The 23,262-nt window shown below is 48.7% G+C and overlaps 1 protein-coding gene across 1 annotated transcript in view; it reads left to right on the forward strand.

The window, feature by feature from the left end:
• The window catches only part of SF3B3 (splicing factor 3b subunit 3), a 31,437-nt gene extending 10,995 nt beyond the window's left edge, over positions 1-20,442 (forward strand). Inside the window, exons 11-25 of the mRNA XM_015812184.1 lie at positions 6,371-6,522; positions 7,505-7,660; positions 8,260-8,415; positions 8,925-9,068; positions 10,534-10,656; positions 12,078-12,232; positions 12,579-12,753; positions 13,507-13,712; positions 13,998-14,154; positions 14,742-14,867; positions 15,767-15,979; positions 16,530-16,628; positions 17,695-17,838; positions 18,742-18,846; positions 19,863-20,442. Coding sequence (XP_015667670.1) covers positions 6,371-6,522; positions 7,505-7,660; positions 8,260-8,415; positions 8,925-9,068; positions 10,534-10,656; positions 12,078-12,232; positions 12,579-12,753; positions 13,507-13,712; positions 13,998-14,154; positions 14,742-14,867; positions 15,767-15,979; positions 16,530-16,628; positions 17,695-17,838; positions 18,742-18,846; positions 19,863-20,003 — 2,252 coding nt within the window. The 3' untranslated portion in view covers positions 20,004-20,442. The remainder of the gene's footprint in view (positions 1-6,370; positions 6,523-7,504; positions 7,661-8,259; positions 8,416-8,924; positions 9,069-10,533; positions 10,657-12,077; positions 12,233-12,578; positions 12,754-13,506; positions 13,713-13,997; positions 14,155-14,741; positions 14,868-15,766; positions 15,980-16,529; positions 16,629-17,694; positions 17,839-18,741; positions 18,847-19,862) is intronic.
• The last annotated feature ends 2,820 nt before the right edge of the window (positions 20,443-23,262 follow it).

Raw genomic sequence — 23,262 nt, forward strand, 5'->3', positions numbered from 1 at the left:
GCCCCCCCCCCCCCCCCGCCTGCTCTCTGTCAGGGTTTTCCAGACAGATGCAGAGGTAGGCAGCCAGGACACACAGCCCTGGTCCACAGCATTACACAGTTTGGGCAGTAATGTTCTTTCAGAACCCTGTCCTCCTAGGGTTCAGGTCCTGCTGCACTCATAATAGCAACAGCAATATCACTTATATACCACTTCACAGTGCTTTACATCCCTCTCTAAGCGGTTTACAGAGTCAGCAACTTGCCCCCAACAATCTGGATCCTCATGGAAGGCTGAGTCAACCTTGAGCTGGTGAGAATCGAACTGCCAAACTGCAGGCAGCCAGCAGGCAGCAGAAGTAGCCTGCAGTACTGCATCCTAATCACTGCACCACCACGGCTCATCCCTCATAACGTCACGGCCTTGGTGTTCATGATTAGGTGACCTGAGGCCTGTTCCAGAGATTGCCAGTTGGCCGTGCCTGCATGTGAAATGGGGCTGTAGAGACAAGCTTTATCTCTGCTGATGTGCCGACTGCCCAGGTCCCTGGCAGTGCCCCTTCCTCAGTGCTTAACTTCATCTTGCGGGTGGGGGTGGGGTGGAGTCTGAGGTTTATTGTCTGGGGTGACAACAACTTTCATACTGAGCAAGGGGAATTTTGGCTGGTTTGTGACTCTGTGATGAACATGATCTTGCATATGTAGTTGTGCCTGTTAAACATGTATGTGGGCCCACTCTTGAACTGGTATTTATTTTACAGCAAAGGAGATATTAACTGAATATGGAAGGCACCGACCCCTGTCATTTCCAATGGACAGATCACTTTCTGGTCAAACAGTAAATCATTGCCACTCCAAATCTCTTCAAGGACAGAGGACCTGTTAAGGCCCTCTACCCGGGCATCTGATGGACCCATTTGGTTTCTCTGTGTGTTTGAAAGATGTGTATAATAACCACTTATCTGAAAGTAGAATTCTTGGCAGCTCGGAGGGATTTTTCCACAACTTGGTGGGCAGTTCCATCTTATTGCTGGTCAATCTCTGCTCTTCAGAGTCGGTCAAATGAATCTTGAACGAGATCCCTCCTGTGTGGCCTCAGCCCAGCCACCGACTCAGGCTTGCTAAGGAGTTGCAGCAGCTGAAGCACGAAGGGCCCAGAATCGGAGGGGGTGAGACTGAGTACCCTTGCAGGCTCACCTCAGTGTCCTCTGTGTCTACTGTGTCCTCGGTAGTGGTGAAAGTGACACAGGGTTAGTTTCTTCTCCACCCCTCCGTGGATTCCTGGCTGGGGACGCTCTGTAGCAACTCAGACCCAACGAGCCAAAATGCCTAGAGTGCGCCTGGACCAGTTTGCAGATTTTTGGGGCATAAAGTAGCTTCTATCTGCTTTTAGATGCCAGTTAAGCGGAACCAAATGAGGGCAGCTCTGTGCAGGCCTCCTTGGGATCCCTTTTTGCTCTTGGAATTTGTAGCATGGTCACTGCAACTGAGCAAGAACTACAGGTACTCCTCCCTTAATGACTGGTCACTTAATGACCATTTGAAGTTACAATTACCCCCCCCCCAAGTTACTTTCAACCCATCGCTGAAGCTGTGACTGCTGCCCCCCCCCAGTCATGAGGTCACCCTTAGGATGCTTGGCAACTGGCTCACATTCATGACCAGTTGCAGCATCCTGTGATTGTGTGACTTGTGCCATTTTTTTGCCAGCTTCTGGCAAAAAATGCTCATTTGGGAGAATGGATTCACTTAATGATCACCATGACTCACTTTATAACCATTGTAAAAATGGTTGTAAAATTGAGATAAGTCATGTGGCGACCCACTTAACAGCTGCAATGACTTGCAGTGGAAATTCCAGGTTCAGTTATGATCGTTGAGTGAGGACTACAGGTACACACACAAGTTTTTCCCAGGAAGATGTTGGAAATTGCTCCATCCAGGCGTTGAGGGTGAAATCAGACTCGTTGCTCCCAAATGCTGGAGCCCATTTGCTAAGAGGCTCCTGTGATGGAACTTCTGCTGGGCCAGTATTGGGTTGCTGCTAATGCTGCTTTTCCTGGAGCGTATCACCCAATGGCCTACCTAATTCTCCGTGGTTTACCCTGGCACGTGCTAGTAACCCAGAGCTGGGACGGTTGTGCTGTGGTAATCCTGTTTTCCTCTGGTTTTTGCATCTGAAGTTCTTCATTCTCTCTTTTGTGGTGTCTACATAACTCCAGACAAATGCTAACCTTGGCTGGTATGTGGTTATGATACTACCAATACCAAGCCTTCTGTTTTCTTCCACAGGTGGCTGGCAGTGGAGGTGCTGATCTCCTCCCACAGGTGTGTACTTACAGCTACAGGATATGTGGTGCTGTTTGGGTAGTGGTGGAACAGCTTTGAGACATTCAGTCTTTGGCCTTTGTGGCTGAAGGCATCAATCCTTTGGACTCTTGGGATAAGATGGGCCTCCTCTCCACCCTGCCTTCTCTGTACTGGAAGCTGTACTGTAGCTGCACAGCAAAAGTATTTTTCTCTTACGTATCTAGAACTTGTTTATATTCCTGTTTATATGGCTGAGAGAATGTATCTGGCGCAGGCTTCCCGTGTGCTTCCAAGTATACTTAGGGTCTCCTAAGCTATTCTAATAGATAGAATATGTATTCATTTCCATATTCCATAAATCCTGGGAATCTTGATATATCTGTATTCAGGATGGTTACCAAATCTTAAAACACCCAAATTCTGGAATTCATGCACAAGATAGTTAGAGCTCTTATTCTCTACAGTTACTGTATGTAGTGTGTTAGATAACTTCTAACCTAATACTTAGGTACAACAGCGTCCCACAGCTTCTAGTTTTAGAGTTCCTCAGCTGGCAGTCCTATTGCTGAGAATTCCACAAATTGAAATCCACACATCCGGAGAAAGCAGGCTAGCTGGATCCAGCTCCAGTATTTCCGTGGCTGCCATCGCTCACTACAGAATCATCACTACCCGTGTTGTGGGCCTCCTTTGATTTCCCCCGTGTGTGCGGTGTTTCCCCACAAGATGGCTCTTCTTGACGGCGTCCTTCACACCTTTATTGTTTCCTTTTAGTGAAGCCTGGTTGGGCTGCCCTAGTGCTTGTACCAGGTACCTGCACGTTTTTCCCACTCGCACGCTTTCCCTGTTGATGAGCATCTCTGCAAGTCTAAAACTCAGCTGTCCCTGCCTCTGGAATTGCCTCCTGCTTTGCTTCAGTGCAGAGAGGCCAAAGGGCAGCCTTGAGTGGCTGCCATAGTTCAGATGTCTGTCTGTGGTGTTAACCCTGCTGTTCAGTACTTTCTGCCAAAGCCAAGAATGAGAAGATGGGCTCTCATGTTCCGGCCCCCACATGGACAGTTTGCAGTCACGTAGATCCTATTGACATCAGTAAGACAGAATGCCAGGCGTGAGCACTCTTCGCTTCAGGTGATACCTAGAATTTGAACTAGGGCTGAACTCTTGTGTGAACTCTTACTTCTCATTTTCCCTAACAACCCGTTTCAGGAATGGGCAAAATCTAGCATATCAGGACCATCAGCCTGCAACCTGTTAGAACTCTGATTCTCGAAACTGTTGGTTCTTCACGTTTTGGCATAATGACCAGCAAATGAGAAGAAATGCTGAGCTTTAATTCTTGACTGAGCAGGGTCCATGGAAGCTGATGCAGGTTCTTGCTGACAGCTTAAAATTAAATGGAGCTGCTTTTTTCCTGTTGAGTTCTAGCATTGGAAGAACTACAGAATGGACAAGGATGAATAGATACAGAGTTATCATATTAGTCACTATATAGATCGTCTTAACACGAAAGATAAATGAAATGTTAGCAATGACCCCCAAGGTCCCTTCCAGCTCTGTCATTCTGTTACTCAGTGAGATCTGGAAAGATTAAAGCTGTTTTCTGTTTGGGGGGCAGGGGGGGGCAGGGAAGATGACTTCAGACTAGCTAGAGACGTCCCCAAACCGAGGAGGCTGGAGCTGGCCCATGCCCCTGTGCCAGAAAGTCCAGCTGAGCCCCGGAGGTCTTTCGGTGAAATAACGGGGGGGGGGGGGATGCTCCTGGGCAAGGCGTGATGGACTGCGGTGGTCTTGCTGGTTAGAGTGGTTGAGACTTCTGTTGTTCCTCTGCTGATCTCGGGGGAGGTCTTGGGATACTCCGGTGGCCTTCTACATTTGGAATGTATTTTCCAGTTGTACTAAAAGGAATCTTTTGGGCCGATTCATGAGAGTGGGACTCCTTTCAAAAGTTCCATGGCTCTTTGAGTTATTTAGAGTGAGAAGGGACCACAGCTGGCTGTTCAAAGCAATGTCAGAAGTTGGTGTTAACACATTTTGTGTAATAGGATTTTCTACTTTTTGCTGAGAATTCTGACAGTCTTATTAATAGCGTTTCTAAACAGTTTGTTCTTGGGGGGGAGTGAAAAAGCTTTTATGCTATCAGAAAGTTTTTTTGGTTGTCACTAGATCACCTGCGTGGCGTTAAAGTTGCATACAGGTAGTCCTCATTTAACAACTGCAGTTGAGCCTGGAATTTCCATATGACCTGATTTTACAGTCATTTTTATGACGGTTGTAAAGCAAATGATCACAGTGATTAAGCAAATCACATGATTGTTAAACCAATCTGTTCTCACAGTTGGGGTTTTTCCCCCAGAAACCAGCAAAAACCACAGTCACATGACTGCAGAACACTGCATCTCTGTAGAGGATTCCTGCCACTTCCAGCCTGTTTCAATCAAACTATGGTCTGAGCCTTCCAAGGTCACTTAGCCCCTTATTACAGTGGAGAGAGGACTACCTTCTCCTTTCCCCTACAGAGTTCCACGCCTGGGTTTTTTATTTGTCTGCAGGGTCAGAGGCTCGTTTGGGAATGCGACACCCACTCTCCCCTCTGAGGGACCAGCGTGATCCGATTCTGGCCCAGAGATCATGTCGAAGCTTAATATGGAACTAATAAACATATTAAGAAGACACTGGTTAGATTCACAGTTGGATGTCCTCTTATCAAGAATACTCTTTTTTTCTTTTTTTTGGGGGGGTCATGACCTGAATTTTGACGTTTGATTAGGACAGATTTTCCATTTCATTGTTGGCCTCAGGGTGGAAAACGGCTTGTGAATGAGGATACGTTGACCAACTGGTTGACTTTCACTTGCCTCATTCTTCAGAGGACTTTGGAGGACTTTCACAGTTTCCACGGTGACCCTACTAACCCTTTGGAGAAAGCAACAGCTGCTTCTCTGCTGTGGTTGTCTAAAGAATGTGCCCTGGGTTTCTGTGACAGCAGCCCTGCACCTGGCACCTATGTGGCCCTTTTCAACCCAAGCGACGGCCACCTTGCCTGCAGCTTTGCAAGACAGGATCCACTTTCTGACAAGCTCTGGGATGATCTGGTCTTGGATGTTGGCCTTTGTTTGGGCCCTAGAGCAGCGGTTCCCAACCTTTTCTGTACCCTGCACCCCTAGAATGCTTCTGATATGTTCTCACACCCTTTACAAAAGTTTGAAATAATGGCAACAAATTATGCATATGCACTATAATTTTGAAAACCCAAGTTTTTGCACCCCCTGGAATATCATCTCGCACCCCCAGGGGGTGCAAGCACCCCTGGTTGGGAACCCCTGCCCTAGAGCATCAGATCTGATGCTTTGATTAGCTTAATAGACTACCCCTGGCATTACCGTGATTGGCCTGCCTTAACGTATCGTAAGATAGCCTGCATTATTCAGGCATATGAGGCATGGGGGCTGTGGGGTTTTTTTTTAGTCCTTTGTGCATTCTCACAGTCCTTCCGCCTATCCCGCCTAAGCACTTGAGTCTATAACTGAACATTTATGGAGGCATCAAAGAACTGAAGCAAATCATAGTAGTTTCCGTTGAAGAATCAATTGCAGAGAAGCATTCTGCTCTGTCTGTTGATTATTAAGAAGCAGCTTAACAGAGAAGATTGAGAGTAGAACCAAGGACCCTTCCCTTCATTGGTGGTGTTCAAGCAGAAGCCAGAGAGCCCTCTGCCTGGGAGGCCAACGTTTGGACCCGTGGCCTCCATGGCTCCTTCCAGCTCTGTGTTTCTTAATCAGCCTGCTGGTTTTGCAGATCGATCACACCACGTCGTGTGACTGCTTTCAGAATTCAGCTCTGGACTTTTGCATCTCAGAAGAAGAACTCTTATTCTAAAGGTTCACACCAGAAATGAACGAATCACCTGAGGCTTCTGATATTTTTTACATGACATTAAATTTGGTTTCCCAAAGATTAGCCATGGCTTCCTGGAGGCTGAACGTTTTTCCCCTGGGTGCCTTACGGCAATTGTCAGAGATGCTGTAGGAGCGTCTGTGGGCCATAGACCTCCCTCTGATCTTTCCTCCCTCTTCTCTCACCAGATGAATTTGATGCTTACATCATTGTGTCTTTCGTGAACGCCACCCTAGTCCTGTCTATTGGAGAAACAGTGGAGGAGGTGACTGACTCGGGGTTCCTTGGTACCACACCCACCTTGTCCTGCTCACTGCTGGGAGAGGATGCCTTGGTGCAGGTAAGGGCATGGCTTAGCAGCTGACTCGCCCTTTTGTTTTATCCATTAAGTACAACTATTCACCATGAGGGAGGGCTTGATTTTGAGGCAGTTACCGTGTGGTTCTTTGGGCCCCTCCATTTTTTTGCATCCGGCCCTGTTCTGCTGGTGTGCTGGAATCCACGGGTGACCTTGAGGAAAAGGGAGAAGAGATGCTGCCTGGGAAACACTCAGACAGGGGGGCCAGGCGCCCCAGGGTCCTCCGCCCAGTGGAGCAAGCCATTCAATTGGAGGGTGGGAAGTTGGTGCTATCAGTCTTGCCAGATTTTATTAATTTAGCTCATCTTGCTGTGTCTCTGCCTGGTTTACTCAGGAGGGCCGACAGCTGGGGTGTTTCTCACTAAGGGAAAAACAGCCCTGTGGTGTTCTGGCTGTCTTGATGGGAACGTTACTTTGAAAGAGATCCGTGCTGGTGCAACCAGTGTAAATGAGTTTCAGATGGCTGCCAGAGTTACTCTGCTTGTCAGCTGTTTTTATGATTTGAATAATACAGATTTCTTAGGGTGTGCAAAACGTACCATCCCAGGGAACTTGCCTTCAGCTGCTCCTTCTTCCAAAAGATTCACTTCTAAAAAAGAGCTGAGTGACCGAACTGTCCTGAAAAATACTACCCCTTCTTGGGAAATTTTCCTTAGTGTCTCATTGCTTACAGATGCTTCTGAAGATGTCTTTTTGTTGTATCCTTAGTATTATTATTATTTTTAAAGGTTTGTGTTCATGGGATTATTTTTTAAAACAACTGTAGGACTTCTGAAATTGCTGATTACTGAGCTGGTCCACCTTACTAAATTAATTGAAATGGAAAGTTTAACGATCACTAATTGTAAGAGAATTGCCAAATTCCTTGTGGACCATAAGAGGTACACAGCTTTGAGAAGAGCTTGTGGTGGGCAAGCAGTGACCGATGTGACCTTTTCAGCATCTCATCATTGTATCTCTTCAGGTTTATCCTGATGGCATCAGGCACATAAGGGCAGATAAACGAGTTAACGAATGGAAAACACCCGGGAAAAAAACCATTGTCAAATGTGCCGTGAATCAGAGACAAGTGGTGATTGCGTTGACTGGAGGAGAACTGGTTTACTTCGAGATGGATCCAGTACGTGAGCATAGAAAGTAGATTTGGGCTGGGTTGTAAATGAGGATGAGAGCCAAACCAGCACGTTGGTAGGGCCAGAGGTTGGTTTGGGATTCTGAACGGGCTGGCCTTGGTGGAGCAGAGTCTGCTCGGAAGCATGTCGGGGGTGACAGTCCTCTTTCAAGTGTCACGTACTTCTAAGACGGCCAGCAAAAGCTCTTGCCAGTGCAGCAGTGGCCTTTCTTAAAATTGCCCCCGTTTCTTAAAAAGGATGGCTTGAAAATATGGGTAATCCTCAACTTACAACTGTAATGGAGCCTGTCGTAAGTTGCGACAGTCATAAAGCAGGTCACCCACACAACCGATCTGATTTTACAATCGTTGTTTGTGGTGGTCATTAAGTGAATGCTATGGTTATTAAGCGAACCCATGGTTCACTGTGGGCCAGTTTTGTCAAAAACTGGAAATGGCTGCAGGACGCTGCAAAGGGGATAGGTTGCAAGGCAGCTGCCAAGCACCCGAAATGTTGGTTGATCGCTACCTGCAGTGAGTGTCCTTGTCACTTTAGCCCCTTACATTTCATTGGCTGACCTGCCTCTTCTTGCCTCTTTGCACTCTAGTCTGGGCAGCTGAACGAATACACGGAGAGGAAGGAGATGTCGGCCGATGTTGTCTGCATGAGTCTGGCAAATGTTCCGCCTGGGGAGCAGCGCTCCCGTTTCCTTGCAGTTGGACTGGTAGACAACACTGTGCGGATCATTTCGCTCGATCCCTCGGTAAGTGGCTGCCTTGAAAGATTTATCTATGTTGCTGGCTTATTGTTCTAAGGCTGGCGCTGCATGCCAGGCTTTTGTAAGTTTCATTTTCTGTGGATGAGAATATGCTGAGTGTGAGGCCTGCCGAAGATGAGTGCTTAAAAACAAGGAGCATCTTGGAAACGCTCCGAGAGCTCCCAAATTTCTGTCAGTTTAGCCCTATTTTAACTAAACGTCTCACGTGCCATTTTTTCTCCCCAACTCAAGCAGCAGCCTCTGCTTCTGGGCATTCTGAAAGACGGGTTTCTAGCCACAAATAAGGATTTTGAAACATTAGCAAAAGAATGTTACTTACCCAGTAGAAGGCCAAGAAAAAATGTAAAGCATTACTTAAGGCTGGGGCATAGCTACCTCTCCTCTTGCGCTCCAGATGGCTCTAAATATGCAGCAGGGATTCCCCGTCGACTGCAATGAGCAATTGGCTCTCCCTCCATGCTCCCGACTAACGGTGGGTCCTTCGTTCTCCCCAGGACTGTCTGCAGCCTCTGAGCATGCAGGCTCTGCCTGCACAGCCGGAATCCTTGTGCATCGTGGAAATGGGTGGCGCCGAGAAGCAAGATGAGCTGGGGGAACGGAGCTCCATTGGGTTTTTGTACCTGAACATTGGCTTACAGGTGAGTGTCAGGCCCCCATCGGAGGAGATCGAGGGGGAGGCGTCGTTGGCTTCGGAGGAATATGGGGAGGAGCAGGCCGAGGCAGGGAGGAACGGGGGCAGGATGACCAAGAGAGGCTAGGCAATGAACATGAGAGACGGAGCTCGGGCTGTGAGCAAGGACCACCCCCTCCTGATCCTTGAGCATGGAGAGTAGGGAGAAGGCGGGAGCAGCGCAGGCTGACCCGACTACTCAGGAGGAGAGCGCCCAGCCCCTCTCCACAAGGCACACTGGGGTCTGAGACTTAAGGAGACGCTGTGGGGAGGGGCATTTGTCCGGGAACAAACGCTGAATTCATGGAGCGTTGTGTGCTGTTGCCGACGTTGGATGTTTCCTGGAATTCTTGCTTTATTTCTTGCTTCCTGGACTAATTGGCTTAGTCCCTTGCCCTGCTGGATTTCTTGTTTTGGCAGCCGTTGTGCTCAGAGCTTTGTGCTGGACTACTTGCAACCAGAGGCTGCTGGAGGGGTGTGTGTGTGTGTCGTCACTTTGTTCTGGGACTTGCCAGAAAGGCAGGAGCATTTGGGGAACATTTGGAGCAATAAAGGGGCGGTCTGAGCTGTCAGCTGACTGTGTTGCCTCTGTGCTACGTCCCGGATCATCACAGTGAGAAGGCCCAGGAAAGCAGCTCTTCCCTGTTGCAGCCTTTGATTGGGCTTCCGTGCTCCAGTGGTGGTTCTCAGTCCAGTCACTCAGGGCAGCCCTTCTGTTGCTTGCTTTAGCAAATATTCCACATCTGCCAGCAGTCAGTCCAGAAGAGAAAACTCAGTCAGCACATTCTTCATTTCTCTTCCCTGTTCCTTCATATTGCCAGATTTTATTTTATGCCAAGTGCTTTTACGATCAAACAAAATAGGAGTGCAATAGAGGCTTTCCTCAGGTGAGATTCTTTCAAAGGATGAGAAGATGGAAACTTTAAGTAACATGCAGGCGGCTTCTTGCGAAACTTGCCTGTTTCCCTCCAAGACATGAGCAGGTTGGGTTGGGTGGACATTGACAAGCAGCCTTCGCTCTTAGCCTGTTTCCAGGCCTGTCCAGCACAGCCTGTCAGTGAGCAGCCTTGGCCTGGGTGGGTGTGATCCGGGTGCTCTGGTTCCCTCTCCCTCCTGCCCCCCCCCCCCAGTTTCCTTTGCCTGGGAGGAAGCGAAAGAGAAGAGAGTCCTTGGGGTGCCCTTCTGTGGGGCAGGACTTTCTGTGGGGGTGGAAAAGAGCTCCTCCACTGCTTCCCTGCAAAGATTCTGCTGCTGTTGGCTGCATTTCAAAATGTTAGAGATGCTCGTGTACTTCAGGAGCAGTGCCAGGTTTATCCATGCTCAAGGTGGAGAGGAGCTTGAAATAATAACTACATTGGAATCAAGATCTGCTTGATGGAATCTGGAGTTAACCGGCTCCTCTCTCCTTTTGGTTCTCTGCTTTTGCAATCTAGAACGGTGTGCTCCTCCGAACCGTCCTGGATCCTGTCACTGGTGATCTGTCTGACACAAGAACCAGGTACCTTGGATCCCGCCCTGTGAAGCTGTTCAGAGTCCGGATGCAAGGCCAGGAAGCGGTGAGTGTGACACGTTGCCATGGAGTGTGTGGGATCTGCCTCAAAGCAATACCCGGGCAGCAAAAGGGAATTAACACAGTAATATTAATCAGGATTTTTGAAGAGCCATAGTGAAACTTTACTTTTTTCTCAAATACAGAATAAGAATAACAGGTGTGTCTGTATTTGTGCATACAGCTGGCAGGAATATTGCTGGAGAGGAAGGAGGGGGAAGATGAGTTTATTTGGGAAAGTTTGTGTAGCAAAATAAGGAACTTGTCTGAGTCTCTTTGTGTAGTAGGGACAATATTTGATGCTCGTGTTGCTTGTTCTTAAAGCTGCTGATCAAGTGCTAGGGATTTTAAGGCGTTTTGTACAGGAAGTCCTGAGCTGGGACTGTGGGTGGGACCGGGAACTTTAAGCAAGACGGCCGTAAAGCAAAATATTGTGACCACATCGACTTAACAACAGCGTTTCTGGTCGTTAAGTGAATTGTGTGTGATTGCCAAGGGTGGTGTCATCTGACCGCGGCTTCCCTGTTGCCTTTGGTTGCCAGGAGCTGGCAGGAAAGTCCCAAACGGCCATTATGCAACTATGGGACACTGGGGCAGCGACAACGTAAAAAAACAGCCACAACTTCTCCTTCAGCTCTCTTGTAACTCTGAGCTTTGCTAAATGGGTGGTCGCTAATTGAGGACTACTTGTCATTTGGTCGTGATTTCAGAAACCTACAAATGCAGGTCTGGAAATGTGAAGATTCATTGGCAGCTTTTGTCAGGCACAAGAAATCGGGAGCCAAGGTTAGGTCCAAATTGAGTACAAGTTTATTCCGTGGCTGCCTCTGAACAAGAACCTGAACTACTGAGGGTCAAGACAAATTGGTGTTAGATAAGAGTCAACGGAATTCAAGGAGGGCTGGACTTGGATCTGTTGTGGGTACAAAAGAACTGGAGACTGATGACGCACCGGGCCCCTCCCTCCCTCAGGTTCCGCTTGGCACCTACATTTTGCCAGCATCCTTAAGTTAGGGCGGAGCTGGTCAATCAAGTGATAGGTCAGTGCTGAAGATTTCAGATACTCGCCTTTTTCCCTCACGTGCTGCTGGCCTTTAATGTCCTGTGCAGCAGTCCAGGAGATTGAAAGACCCCCAGGACTCTTCTCCAACCTGATTCCACTTGGAGAATGTTGAAACTGCAGAGCTCCTTGTGACGAAGCTGCTTGCAAGCCCTAATCTGCCGTCAGTTCTTGATAAAAGAGCATCTGCTTTAGGGCTCCCTAGAAACATTTTTGATGCTTGGCCTTGCGACCCGAAGTGAGTTACCAGCATGGCTTCCACGTCAGCAGGATCTTGGATCCGGGTTCTGCCCAGTGGTACTTCCTCACGTGGAAGAAGGCCAGGGAGATGTCAGCCATGCTTTGTTTCTGCTCTCACTGTGCTCCAGGTCCTGGCGATGTCCAGTCGTTCTTGGCTGAGCTACTCCTACCAGTCACGCTTCCACCTCACCCCCCTCTCCTACGAGACCCTGGAGTTTGCCTCTGGCTTTGCCTCGGAACAGTGTCCGGAGGGGATTGTCGCCATTTCCACCAACACCCTGAGGTTTGTACAGATGGGCCGAACTGAGGCAGCTCGTCTCACCAAAGCCTTGGGGTTTAGTCCTGGTCTTTTCTCGTGCTTTCAAGGATGGGAAAGAGTCCCAGAAGCAACTCAGGATCCAGCGGCATCACCAGCTGGATCTATTTTTCAGGACAAGAAGCAATGCTTCCACTTCTGATTTTGAAAACTGTAGGGGGGGGGGGATGTCTATGCACCAAAGAAAGGAGCAGAGGCAAACACATGTCCCCCACCCTCCCTGAGTGGGCAGCCCTGGTGAGGCAGCAGGGTCTGGGCCTTCTTCCCTGGGCTTCTTTTGCAGCTGTGATATCTGGCTTTTTGGCTCCCACAGGATTTTGGCACTGGAGAAGCTTGGCGCAGTCTTCAACCAAGTTGCCTTTCCGTTACAATACACACCCCGCAAGTTTGTGATCCACCCTGAGAGCAGCAATCTGATCATCATCGAGACTGACCACAATGCTTACACCGAGGCGACCAAAGCCCAGCGGAAGCAGCAGATGGCCGAGGTAGCGGGAGGAGCCCAATGCATCTCTGCCCCTTTGCTTGCTTCCTTCCTTCTCCATCCAGCTTTTGCTCTGCTCTCTGCCCCATCTACCCTGGGGGGGGGAGGAGGAGGAGGAGCGTGCAGGATGGGTGGGTCTGGTCACGGTGCTCAGCATCAGAGGGGGACACCGATGCAGCGCAGGGAGACGCAAGTCCAGGGACTTGCTGTGGCAGGGCAGAAACAATTCCCTTCCTTCTCCAGAAATGGATAGAAGCAGTCTTGGGTCCCTCTGCTTGATGGGAGAACCCAGAAGTGATCCGTCCGGGGGCTGCTGCCTCCTTTCTTCAGCTCTCCATCCCTCTTCCGGAGGCACTTTCAGTCCCTTTGGGGCTGCCTTCCAGCTCCCTTTTGGGGAGTCTGACGTCTGCTGTCTGCTGAAGGGAGTGGACATGGGAGGGGTACTCCTGGCTGACCAGCAAGAGAGCTAACCAGAGGTCAGGAACCCTCATCTGCTTTGGGGTTGCTGAGCACCTTCTAAGAAGGCTGTTCAGATCCCCCTAAACTTAGACACACAGAGAATGTGCAACATTGTGGCTCCTGGGGTTTTCCCTTTGGGGGGGGGGTTCCGATTGCTGTGTCGGAAAAGGTGCAGCTGGTCTGAAGGTGAGTTACGGGCAGTTCAGGCAAGAGAGCCAGAGGTCTTTGCTTTGGGAAAAAGAGGCCCTGCCTGGGCGCTCACTCCCTCTTCCGGGTGGGTCTCCTCTCTGCATCCCAGGAAATGGTGGAGGCCGCAGGGGATGACGAGAGGGAACTTGCCGCAGAGATGGCTGCTGCTTTCCTGAATGAGAACCTTCCAGAGTCCATTTTTGGGGCTCCCAAAGCAGGAAACGGGCAGTGGGCTTCGGTGGTCAGGGTGATGAACCCCATCCAGGGAAACACGCTGGACCTCGTGCAGCTGGAGCAGAATGAGGCTGCCTTCAGGTAATTGCAGCTCCTCTCGGTTACTTTGGGGCAGCTGAATCCCTCTCCTCCCCCCCCCCCCCCCCCCCCCCCCCCCGGTCCACAAAATCTGTGCTTGCCCTTTTACAGTCTGAGGTCTAATGAAGCCGGAACCCATTGAAAGAAGAACTCGCAAGACCAGAGGCTTTCTTTCGGCTTTTATGAAAGTGGAAATTGAGATTGCCGCCCCTTCCCCCCCTCCCCCCGGGCCTCCGCCCTTCCCCAAACCCAGGGCTCTGACCCAGGGGCTCCTCTGCTTGTCTGCAGTGTGGCTGTGTGCCGCTTTTCCAACGCGGCGGATGACTGGCATGTCTTGGTGGGCGTGGCCAAAGACCTCATTCTGAACCCACGTTCGGTTGCTGGAGGGTTTGTCTACACTTACAAGCTGGTGAACAATGGCGAGAAGCTCGAATTCCTTCACAAGGTGAGCTCCCTGCAGGATCTGGGGGTGGGTGGGTGGATCCTTCTCACATAAAGCAAAAGGTGGGGGCAGAGCTCAAACTCTGGAGCAGGAGTCTCCGGCCTTGGCAACTTTCAAGCCAGCACTGGATGAGAAATTCTGGGAGCTGAAGTCCACAAGTCTTAAAAGTTGCCAAAGGTGCAGGCTGCCTCTCTTCAGGGGCAGAAGCAGTTCAGGAAGAGCAAGACGGGGGCCTGATTGCAGGCCTTGGAAGGGAGCATCCTCCAATTGGGGCCTCTTGTCCGGGTGTGAAGCTGCCGCCCTCTGGCCAGTGGCTGGGAGACGGTTTCTGTTCAGCAGGCAGCATTTCCTCCACCTCCACCTCAGGGTCTGGGAAGAGGAGTGCCGGACTGCGGCTCTTTCCCTCTCCTGCTCATTCTCAGAGAGGCAGCGGAGGTGCTCAGCTCTCCCAGGAGTCTCTTTAGCAGCATGCGTGCCCACCTGACCACTGAGGCCAAACCTGTGGGTGGCTCAAGGGGGGACCCGGACAGTAGTTGGCCGGTTCTTTCCTGGGCGGAGCTTCTAAGGGCCTTCTCTTCCTTCGCATCCAGACGCCGGTGGAGGAGGTGCCTTCGGCTATTGCCCCCTTCCAAGGGAGGGTGCTGATTGGTGTGGGGAAGCTGCTGCGTGTCTATGATCTGGGCAAGAAGAAGCTGCTCCGGAAGTGTGAGAATAAGGTACGGGAATTGCCCTGCCAGAAGAGTTGGTACTTTTTCAGCCACAAAGCCCACCGGTTGCACGGGGACTGTCCTCAGCGTGAGTCCTGGGGAGATGTGGAGGGTTGTTTTGTCTTGAAGGTCCCTCTTGGCTGTCGACAGCGGAAAGTCTGGCCGGTTGTCTTTCTTAAGAGTTTAGAACTTGCAATGAGGACATCCTGAAGCTGCAACGTGTAGTTTGCGTGTTTGGAATGCTGGAAAGGGATCCCTGTAGCCGCATCTGTCTCAGATACCTTAACTTCCCAGTAAATGTGCCTTTTATAGTGACCTGGAGCTTTGGGGGGGGGGGGAACCAAATTGGATTGGTTTCCTACCAGCCTTTGTGGGCAATTTCTGGAGCACCCCCAGCCAGGCTTCTGCTTGGGTGGCACAGAGGAGGAGGTCTGCCAGGCCACTGCTCTATGCGTGTGTGTGTGTGTGTGTGTACAATTTCCAGCTCTTGGTACAGCTGCAGAGCAGGCAGGCCTTGTTCTTCTGGAAGGGCTGAGCGGGACAGTTCCGTATCCCGTAGCCTTGTTTGCATCTTTCCTGACCGGGGTGGCATGCAAGCCTGTCTCTTTCCTGGCTGTCTCTTCTCTTTCCCAAAACACAACAGTGCCAGCAAGGCTTCCATTTCACCCTGGTTGTCCACAGCACAGCCCTGTTCTGCAGCCCTTGGGTTCCTGCCAGAATTGAGGGAGGTCAGGATGCTTGTCCAGACCTAAAGAAAATCCAGCAGACTTTCCTATTATTGCTCTTCCACTGTGACTACTAGCTGTGAACTCAGGCAAGAGTGACAGTTAGGTTTCAGTTGTGCCTTCTTGTGCCCAGATTCTGTCTCTGGATTCTCAAGTCCTTTTCTGAATTGCTTTTCCATACAGCACATTGCCAACTCCATTTGTGGGATTCAGACAGTCGGGCACAGAGTGATTGTGTCGGATGTCCAGGAAAGCTTCATCTGGGTTCGATACAAGAGAAATGAAAACCAGCTGATCATTTTTGCAGACGACACCCACCCCCGCTGGGTCACCACTGCCTGCCTCCTGGACTACGACACGGTGGCTGGAGCTGACAAGTTTGGCAACATCTGTGTGGTGAGTTGGCCTGAGAAGAGCTGGGTTGGCTTGAAAAAGTATTTTGGATCGTAGCAGTAAAATCCAGGTGGCTCCAGAGCGCGTGGCCTGCAAGGTGGAGCAGCCAGTCTCGCCCTTTGGAGGGGACAGCTTTGAAACCCACATATCAGTTTGAATTAGTAATATTTTTTTATTTCTGACTGAGGGAGTCTCTTGTTATTGCAACAGAAAATGTCCTAGACGAGGCCTCTGAGAGTCAGCAAGAAGGGGAGGAAATGTTTGATATTGAAAATGAAGCAGATAGTTGAGAGGCGGCTTCTTAGTAGTAGAAGGTTCCCTCAAGGTCAGGTTTACCCCTCGCTGCTCTTAGAAGGAATCCAGAGCAGAGGTGATGCACAGGTTAAAAACTACCATTGCTCTTGGCCATAACAGCTTGGCGTAGCCTTTCCTGCAGTGGCTCCATGCTGCTCTTGGCTCCCAGCTTCTCCTGCACCCAGGCCTGGAAGGGGGGGGGCTCCTCTGTTGAGAATCATTTGCAGGCAGTGTGGTGACTCCTTTCTTTCCCGTGCAGGTGAGGCTGCCACCCAACACAAATGATGAGGTTGATGAGGACCCGACTGGCAACAAGGCTCTGTGGGACAGGGGCCTTCTCAATGGCGCTTCCCAGAAGGCAAGTGGCTCTGTTAGAATCCTCCATTTTTCCTGTTAATTGTAATCTGCTCTAAAGTGCTTCCAGTTAAGACAACGAAAAAAGAAATTACTACATAAAAAACCTAAGAAAAATAATGATTGAAAAATACATTCTAGTAGACTTTATGATTATTATGCACTAGAGCAAAAGCAACTTCAACTTAGGTGTGTTTTTATTTATTTACTGTTTTATTTATTTATTAAATTTATATGCCATCTCACTGTCCAAGTGACTGGGCGGCTTACCACACAATAAAAAACAAGTATGTAAAAACATTCAAATTAACAGGGACCAGGACTATTTTAGTTCCTAAAACTAGGAACCACGTACCGGAGTGGTACAGTTCTCTCTGAGTCCGCCAGGGTGTCAGCAACAAAGACTGTCCTAGAATTGTGGAGTGAGAGGCTGGAGGGGGATCCTGGAGCTCAGGTAGTTGGGTTTCCTGCTCAAGACAGGACATGCAGCCTCGCTTGAGATGGATGAGAAAGGAGAATCCACGGTCCCTCAGGGGAGTCTCAGCTCCACTGTTCAACAGGCCTGGTGGTTAGAATTTTTTTCCTGATCCATCAAAATCTACTTCATTTTTCTCCTTTCTGCGTTGTCCATCTCCCCCAAAGAGGAGGGACTGTTTCTCATTCTCAGGAACAGCTCTGAGCAATTATCTTCTGTCTCCTGCATGATACTTGCCTGGCTGAGGAATTCTGGGAGTTGAAGTCCACAGGCCAAGTTTGAAGACCCCTGGTTTAGAGGCTAGGACCCAAATGTTTTTGACCCAAACTTTGAAGTCCACAAGTCATAAAAGGGCCAAGTTTGAAGATCCCTGCTTTAAGGCCACTTTCTTGACTCTGTGCAGAGTTCCTGGGAAATCGAAGTGTCTTGGTTTGGAGCTTTATCCCGTTTCACTCTCAAGCATGTGCTTGGCCACGAGTGGAGTCATAACGTCTTGTTTCTTACCTGGAAGGATTGGTCTTCCTGAAGGGTGGGCAAGGGAGCAAGAGGAGGAGGCCTCCTGCATCCTCTGAATCCCCTTCAATCTGACTTGCAGGCAGAGGTGATCATGAACTACCACGTGGGAGAAACGGTGCTGTCTCTGCAGAAGACCACCCTCATCCCTGGAGGCTCCGAGTCTCTTGTCTATACAACGTTGTCTGGAGGCATCGGTATTCTGGTTCCGTTTACATCACATGAGGTGAGAGATGAATCCTGTGCTGGAAAGTTTTGTTCTGTTTGTCCTCCTGGTTGGTGAGGCCATCTGGACAGAAGCTTGAGTTACGAAAGACTGGGAATTGAGCCCGAAGGGAGGAGGACCTTGTTTAGGAGCTCTCCACTCCTCTGCAGGTGGATCGGGATTGGCTCTACTCCACTGTAAACTCTAAGGTGGGCTGTAGTTGGACTCCTTACCCTTCCATCAGGGCCAAAGTTGCTGGAATAAATGGCACAAGTAACCTCTTGGAATATTTGCTGACACATGTTCCAGCCACCTTGACTTACAAATACACTCATGAAACTCGAAGCAAAAGTTGGAGTCCATCCAAAGTGATGGCGTTCTTAGGTGCCTCTGCCCAGCTGTCTCTCTGAGGTTGCTCAGGCCTCTTGCAGGCCCTCACACTAAGCATAAACCAGAGGAATGCTTGAGTCCAGTCTGTACGTGACCCCAAAGGGGGATCATGTGCAGAGGTGATCAAAGGGATGATGGAGATCCAGCAGTTCTATCAACCCACCCTACATTCTCCCACAGTTGAAGCTTCAGCTTGTTTGGAGGTTCTATCAGGGACACCAGCCATCATATACTCTTGATCAAAAATTGGTACACTCCTGTCTGTAATGGTTGTCCTCTTCCATTAAACACACAGCTTTGGGAAGGATACACATGGAGTAGGGAAGGTGGAAGAGGACCCCTTCTAGCCAGCCCGATCTGTGAATCAGCCCTGGCAGTCAGTGGGGAGGGCGGCTGTCACAGCCATATTGCCCCCGCATCCAGTATCAGTCAGCCAGTGGTCAATTACTTCTTTCTTGCAGGTTTGAGCGGCTGTTTGTCTGTACTATTTGTCCTATAACGTTGTTCTCCTTGACCATCCTCTGATTCTTTCAGGATCACGACTTCTTCCAGCATGTTGAGATGCACCTCCGTTCTGAGCATCCCCCTCTATGTGGTCGAGACCACCTCAGCTTCCGCTCCTACTACTTTCCTGTTAAGGTAGGTCCAATCTCTTCAGCCTCATGCTGGGATACAAAGCAGTTGGGCCTTAAAGGGCGGCCAGGTACTCTGCCACAGGACAGTTCTTGCTCTGCTTCTTCGGCCAGAGCTGCTGCTTCAAGGCAGCTTGAAGTAACCCCTTTCCTGAGCATCATCATTGTGTCATCAGAAATGGCCTCTCCAGTTGTTGTTTTCTTGTCCCCTGCCCTTCCTCCAGACAGATTGGTGGGCCCTGAAAGGGGCAGAGCCCCTTAGGTCAATATTGGCCTCCTCCTGGAGGGGCCCTGGCTCCCAACCTTTTGTAAGCTGGCAGTGAATATTGGCAATTTTCAATATATTTTAAATTTTAAGATGATTTGATGAGATGAGATGGAATTTATTACTTTTAATTGTGCGCTACCCTGAATCTTGACAGTTTAAAAATGTTTAGAGGAAGCAAAAAAATGACCTTCCTCCCTGCCCCTGGTGGCTTGAGTGGTCAAGAGATGCCCGATGAGACAGAAGAGAAAGGAGACGCCTCCATTTCTCCCTGCATCCTGTTTTAGGTGCTTCATGGGCTCCAGAGAGCAGGCAGCATTTTTTTATTCTAGTCTCTGGGAGTTTCTCAGCCTGAACCACACACTGGCGGGTAAATACTTCAGGGCAAGAAAAGTGCTGGGCCCTCTTGGCGCATTATCTTGTCTTCCCAGAAGGGAGCTGTTCCTCTGTCAGCCTGCAGATCTTTTTTGGGGTCCCTCGTGACATCAGTGTGTCTTTGGGTGGACTTAGCCCTGATCCCGAGGCACCTGGCCAGAAGAGTTGGGATTGCTCTCCAGTGGCAGCTTTTCTTTTGAAATAGATTGGATTTATTTTTTTAAGCAAGTTTGTTTCTGCGAGTTCAGTTTAAAAATTGGCTCTTGGGTAATCTGATGATTTGGCAGTTGTGCCCGTCCTGGCTGTTAATTGACTTTTTGTTGCAACTGTTTTTGTATATGCTGTTCTCGGGACTGAAACATCCACCTTCTTTTTCATTTTAGAATGTTATTGATGGGGACCTCTGTGAGCAGTTCAACTCCATGGAGCCCAACAAGCAGAAGAACGTGTCTGAAGAACTGGACCGGACTCCGCCAGAAGTCTCAAAGAAACTAGAGGACATCCGTACGCGCTATGCTTTCTGAGCTGAGCTGTTGGAGGACTTGATAAAGACTTATTTTGAAGATGTGTTGAAAGAAACCCCCTTGCCTGTCCCCATTTTGTTTGCCCCCGTTTCTCTCCTGGAGTTCAGTCGGTCAGCATACAGAGATTGAGCTCTCCAAGGGATAATGCCTCAGAAGCTACGAGAAGCATCTCCCCATTTCAGCCATGACACAACCCCCACCCCAAATCCCGGCCAGTAGGTGCTTGGTAGCTTCACAGTGAACTGACCTGATTGCTCTCATCCTCCAGTTCTCTTATCCATTCTGAGTAAGAAGGAAAGCCATGGGGAGTGACGGGGGCTCGAAGCTAGCTTGAAGCTAGCATTTTGGAAGTTTTGTCTATTTGGCCACCCTACTGTTTCTATTCTTTTAACTTTTATGTTGTAAATAGTTTTGCATTAAATTAGTCTTTTGTCCATTGGAGAGGTGGTGGTTACAATCTTAAAGAATTAAAAAAAATACTGATCTTGCTAGACAGTGTCTTATGTGCCTAGATTTAAGGAAATGTTTATCTGGTAGGGGCGCGCAATCCATTCATGCTTATTTGACCAGAGGTGACACAGGGTTTTTTAGACCTCCATTTCTGCTAATGGACCAAGCCATATTTTCTTGTGATGTGTGTTAGGTCACTGGATTGGTGGTCCTAGAAATGTTCATTTAAAAAGTAGAGTTGTGCAGGGCTTCAGATTGAAAAATGAAGGCAGGGATATCTATTGCAACTTTTTAAAGCAGCCATGTCTTTTCCTGCTTTGTGGGCCCTCGGAGGCATCCTTCTGCTTTCAGATCTGAAGTTCTGTGCAGCCCAGCACCTGCTTGTGCAAGTTGCAAGGCAGAGTCTATTCTAGCACAAGTGGTCCTCAACTTGCAACTACAATTGTCTTGTAAGGCTGTGCACAGAAGGAGGATCTTCCCGAGTCCAATTTCTGCTTGACAAATGTGACACCCAACAACTTGGCTTAAAAATCAAGTAGAACACCAGGGGGAGGTTTACTCATCCCAGCAGCCAAAGAGTTAGCTTTGATAGCAGGGCTGACTCCCCACCGCCAGGGCAGTTGGAGAGGAAGGCAGTTCTTCAGGCCATCCATATACCTGGAATGCAGTGTTGGAATTGTAGAAATAGCTGGGAGGGAATGAAATTTGTGAAGACTCGGGACCAAAATGGCCTGAGGAACTAAAGGGATTCCTTGGGCTAAATTGCTTACAATTTGATTTTCACATGCCTACAAACCTTAGAGCTGCCTCTTGAGCTATGGAAAGTGGGGCAATTCTTGTTTCTCAAATCTAGAAAAACTTGGAGTTTCTTCTCGTGCTATATATAAACTCAAGATTACATGTATTTAAAACATAATAACAGTTGGAAGAGACCTTAGAGATCTTCTAGTCCAACCCCCTGCTCAGGCAGGAAACCCTTGTTGTTAATAATTGCGAAGTCGTGTTCGACCCATCACGACCCCATGGACAACGTTCCTCCAGGCCTTCCTGTCCTCTACCATCTTCTGGAGTCCATTTAAGTTCACGCCTACTGCTTCAGTGACTCCATCCAGCCACCTCATTCTCTATCGTCCACTTCTTCTATTGCCCTCAATCTTTCCAAGCATTAGGCCCTTCTCCAGTGAGTCCTTCTCATTAGGTGGCCAAAGTATTTGAGTTTCAATTTCAGAATCTGGCCTTCTAAAGAGTAGTCGAGGTTGATCTCTTCTAGGACTGACCGGTTTGATCGCCTTGCAGTCCAGGGGACTCGCAGGAGTCTTCTCCAGCACCATAGTTCAAAGGCCTCAATTCTTTGTCACTCAGCCTTTCTTATGGTCCAACTTTCACATCCATACATTGCAACTGGGAAAACCATGGCCTTGACTATACACATTTTTGTTGGCAGGGTGATGTCTCTGCTTTTTAGTATGCTGTCTAGATTTGCCATAGCTTTCCTCCCCAGGAGCAAGTGTCTTTTAATTTCTTGGCTGCAGTCCCCATCTGAGGTGATCTTGGAGCCCAGGAAAATAAAATCTGTCACTACCTCCATTTCTTCCCCATCTATTTGCCAGGAATTGAGAGGGCCGGATGCCNAGGGCGACAGTATACAGCCTTGCCGGACTCCTTTCCCAATTTTGAACCAATCAGTGGTTCCGTGTCCAGTTCTCACTGTTGCTTCTTGACCCGCATATAGATTTCTCAAGAGACAAATAAGATGGTCTGGTACTCCCATCTCTTTAAGAACTTGCCACAATTTGTTGTGATCCACACAATCAAAGGCTTTAGCATAGTCTGCAATGAAGCAGAAATAGATGTTTTTCTGGAACTCCCTAGCTTTCTCCATGATCCAGCGTATGTTGGCAATTTGATCTCTAGTTCCTCTGCCTCTTCGAAATCCTGCCTGTACATATGGTAGTTCTCGATCCACATACTGCTGGAGTCTAGCTTGTAGGATTTTAAGCATAACTTTACTAGCATGTGAAATGAGTGCAATGGTGTGATAGTTTGAACATTCTTTGGCATTGCCTTTCTTTGGAATTGGAATGTAAACTGACCTTTTCCAATCCTGTCGCCACTGTTGAGTTTTCCTAATTTGCTGGCAAATTGAATGTAGCACTTTTACTGCATTGTCTTTTAAGATTTTGAATAGCTCAGCTGGAATACTGTCACTTCCACTAGCTTTGTTGTTTCTCAGATTTCCTAAGGCCCATTTCACTTCACATTCTAGGATGTCTGGCTCGAGGTCAGTGACCACCCCATCGTGGTTATCTGGGACGTTAAGCTCGTTCTTGTATAGTTCTTCTGTGTAATTTTGCCACCTCTTCTTAATCTCTTCTGCCTCTGTTAGGTCCCTGCCATTTTGGTCCTTTATCATGCCCATCTTTGCATGAAATGTTCCCTTCATATCTCCAATTTTCTTGAAGAGATCTCTGGTCCTCCCTATTCTGTTGTTTTCTTCCATTTCTTTGCACTGTTCATTTAAGAAGGTATTCTTATCTCTTCTAGCTATTCTCTGGAATTCTGCATTCAATTGGGTGTATCTTTCTCTATTTGTCATCTCTACTGTATATTCATCAGGAATATAATTTAGTTCATACCTGAGTGGCCTAGTGCTTTCCCCTACTTTCTTCAATTTAAGCCTAAATTTTGCAACGAGAAGCTCATGATCTGAGCCACAGTCAGCTCCTGGTCTTGTTTTTACTGACTGTATAGAGCTTCTCCATCTTTGGCTGCAGAGCACATAGTCAATCTGATTTCTGTGTTGACCATC

Source organism: Protobothrops mucrosquamatus, unplaced genomic scaffold (assembly GCF_001527695.2).
Source record: "Protobothrops mucrosquamatus isolate PMUCROS unplaced genomic scaffold, P.Mucros_1.0 scaffold74, whole genome shotgun sequence".
NCBI classification, from domain to species: Eukaryota; Metazoa; Chordata; class Lepidosauria; order Squamata; family Viperidae; genus Protobothrops; species Protobothrops mucrosquamatus.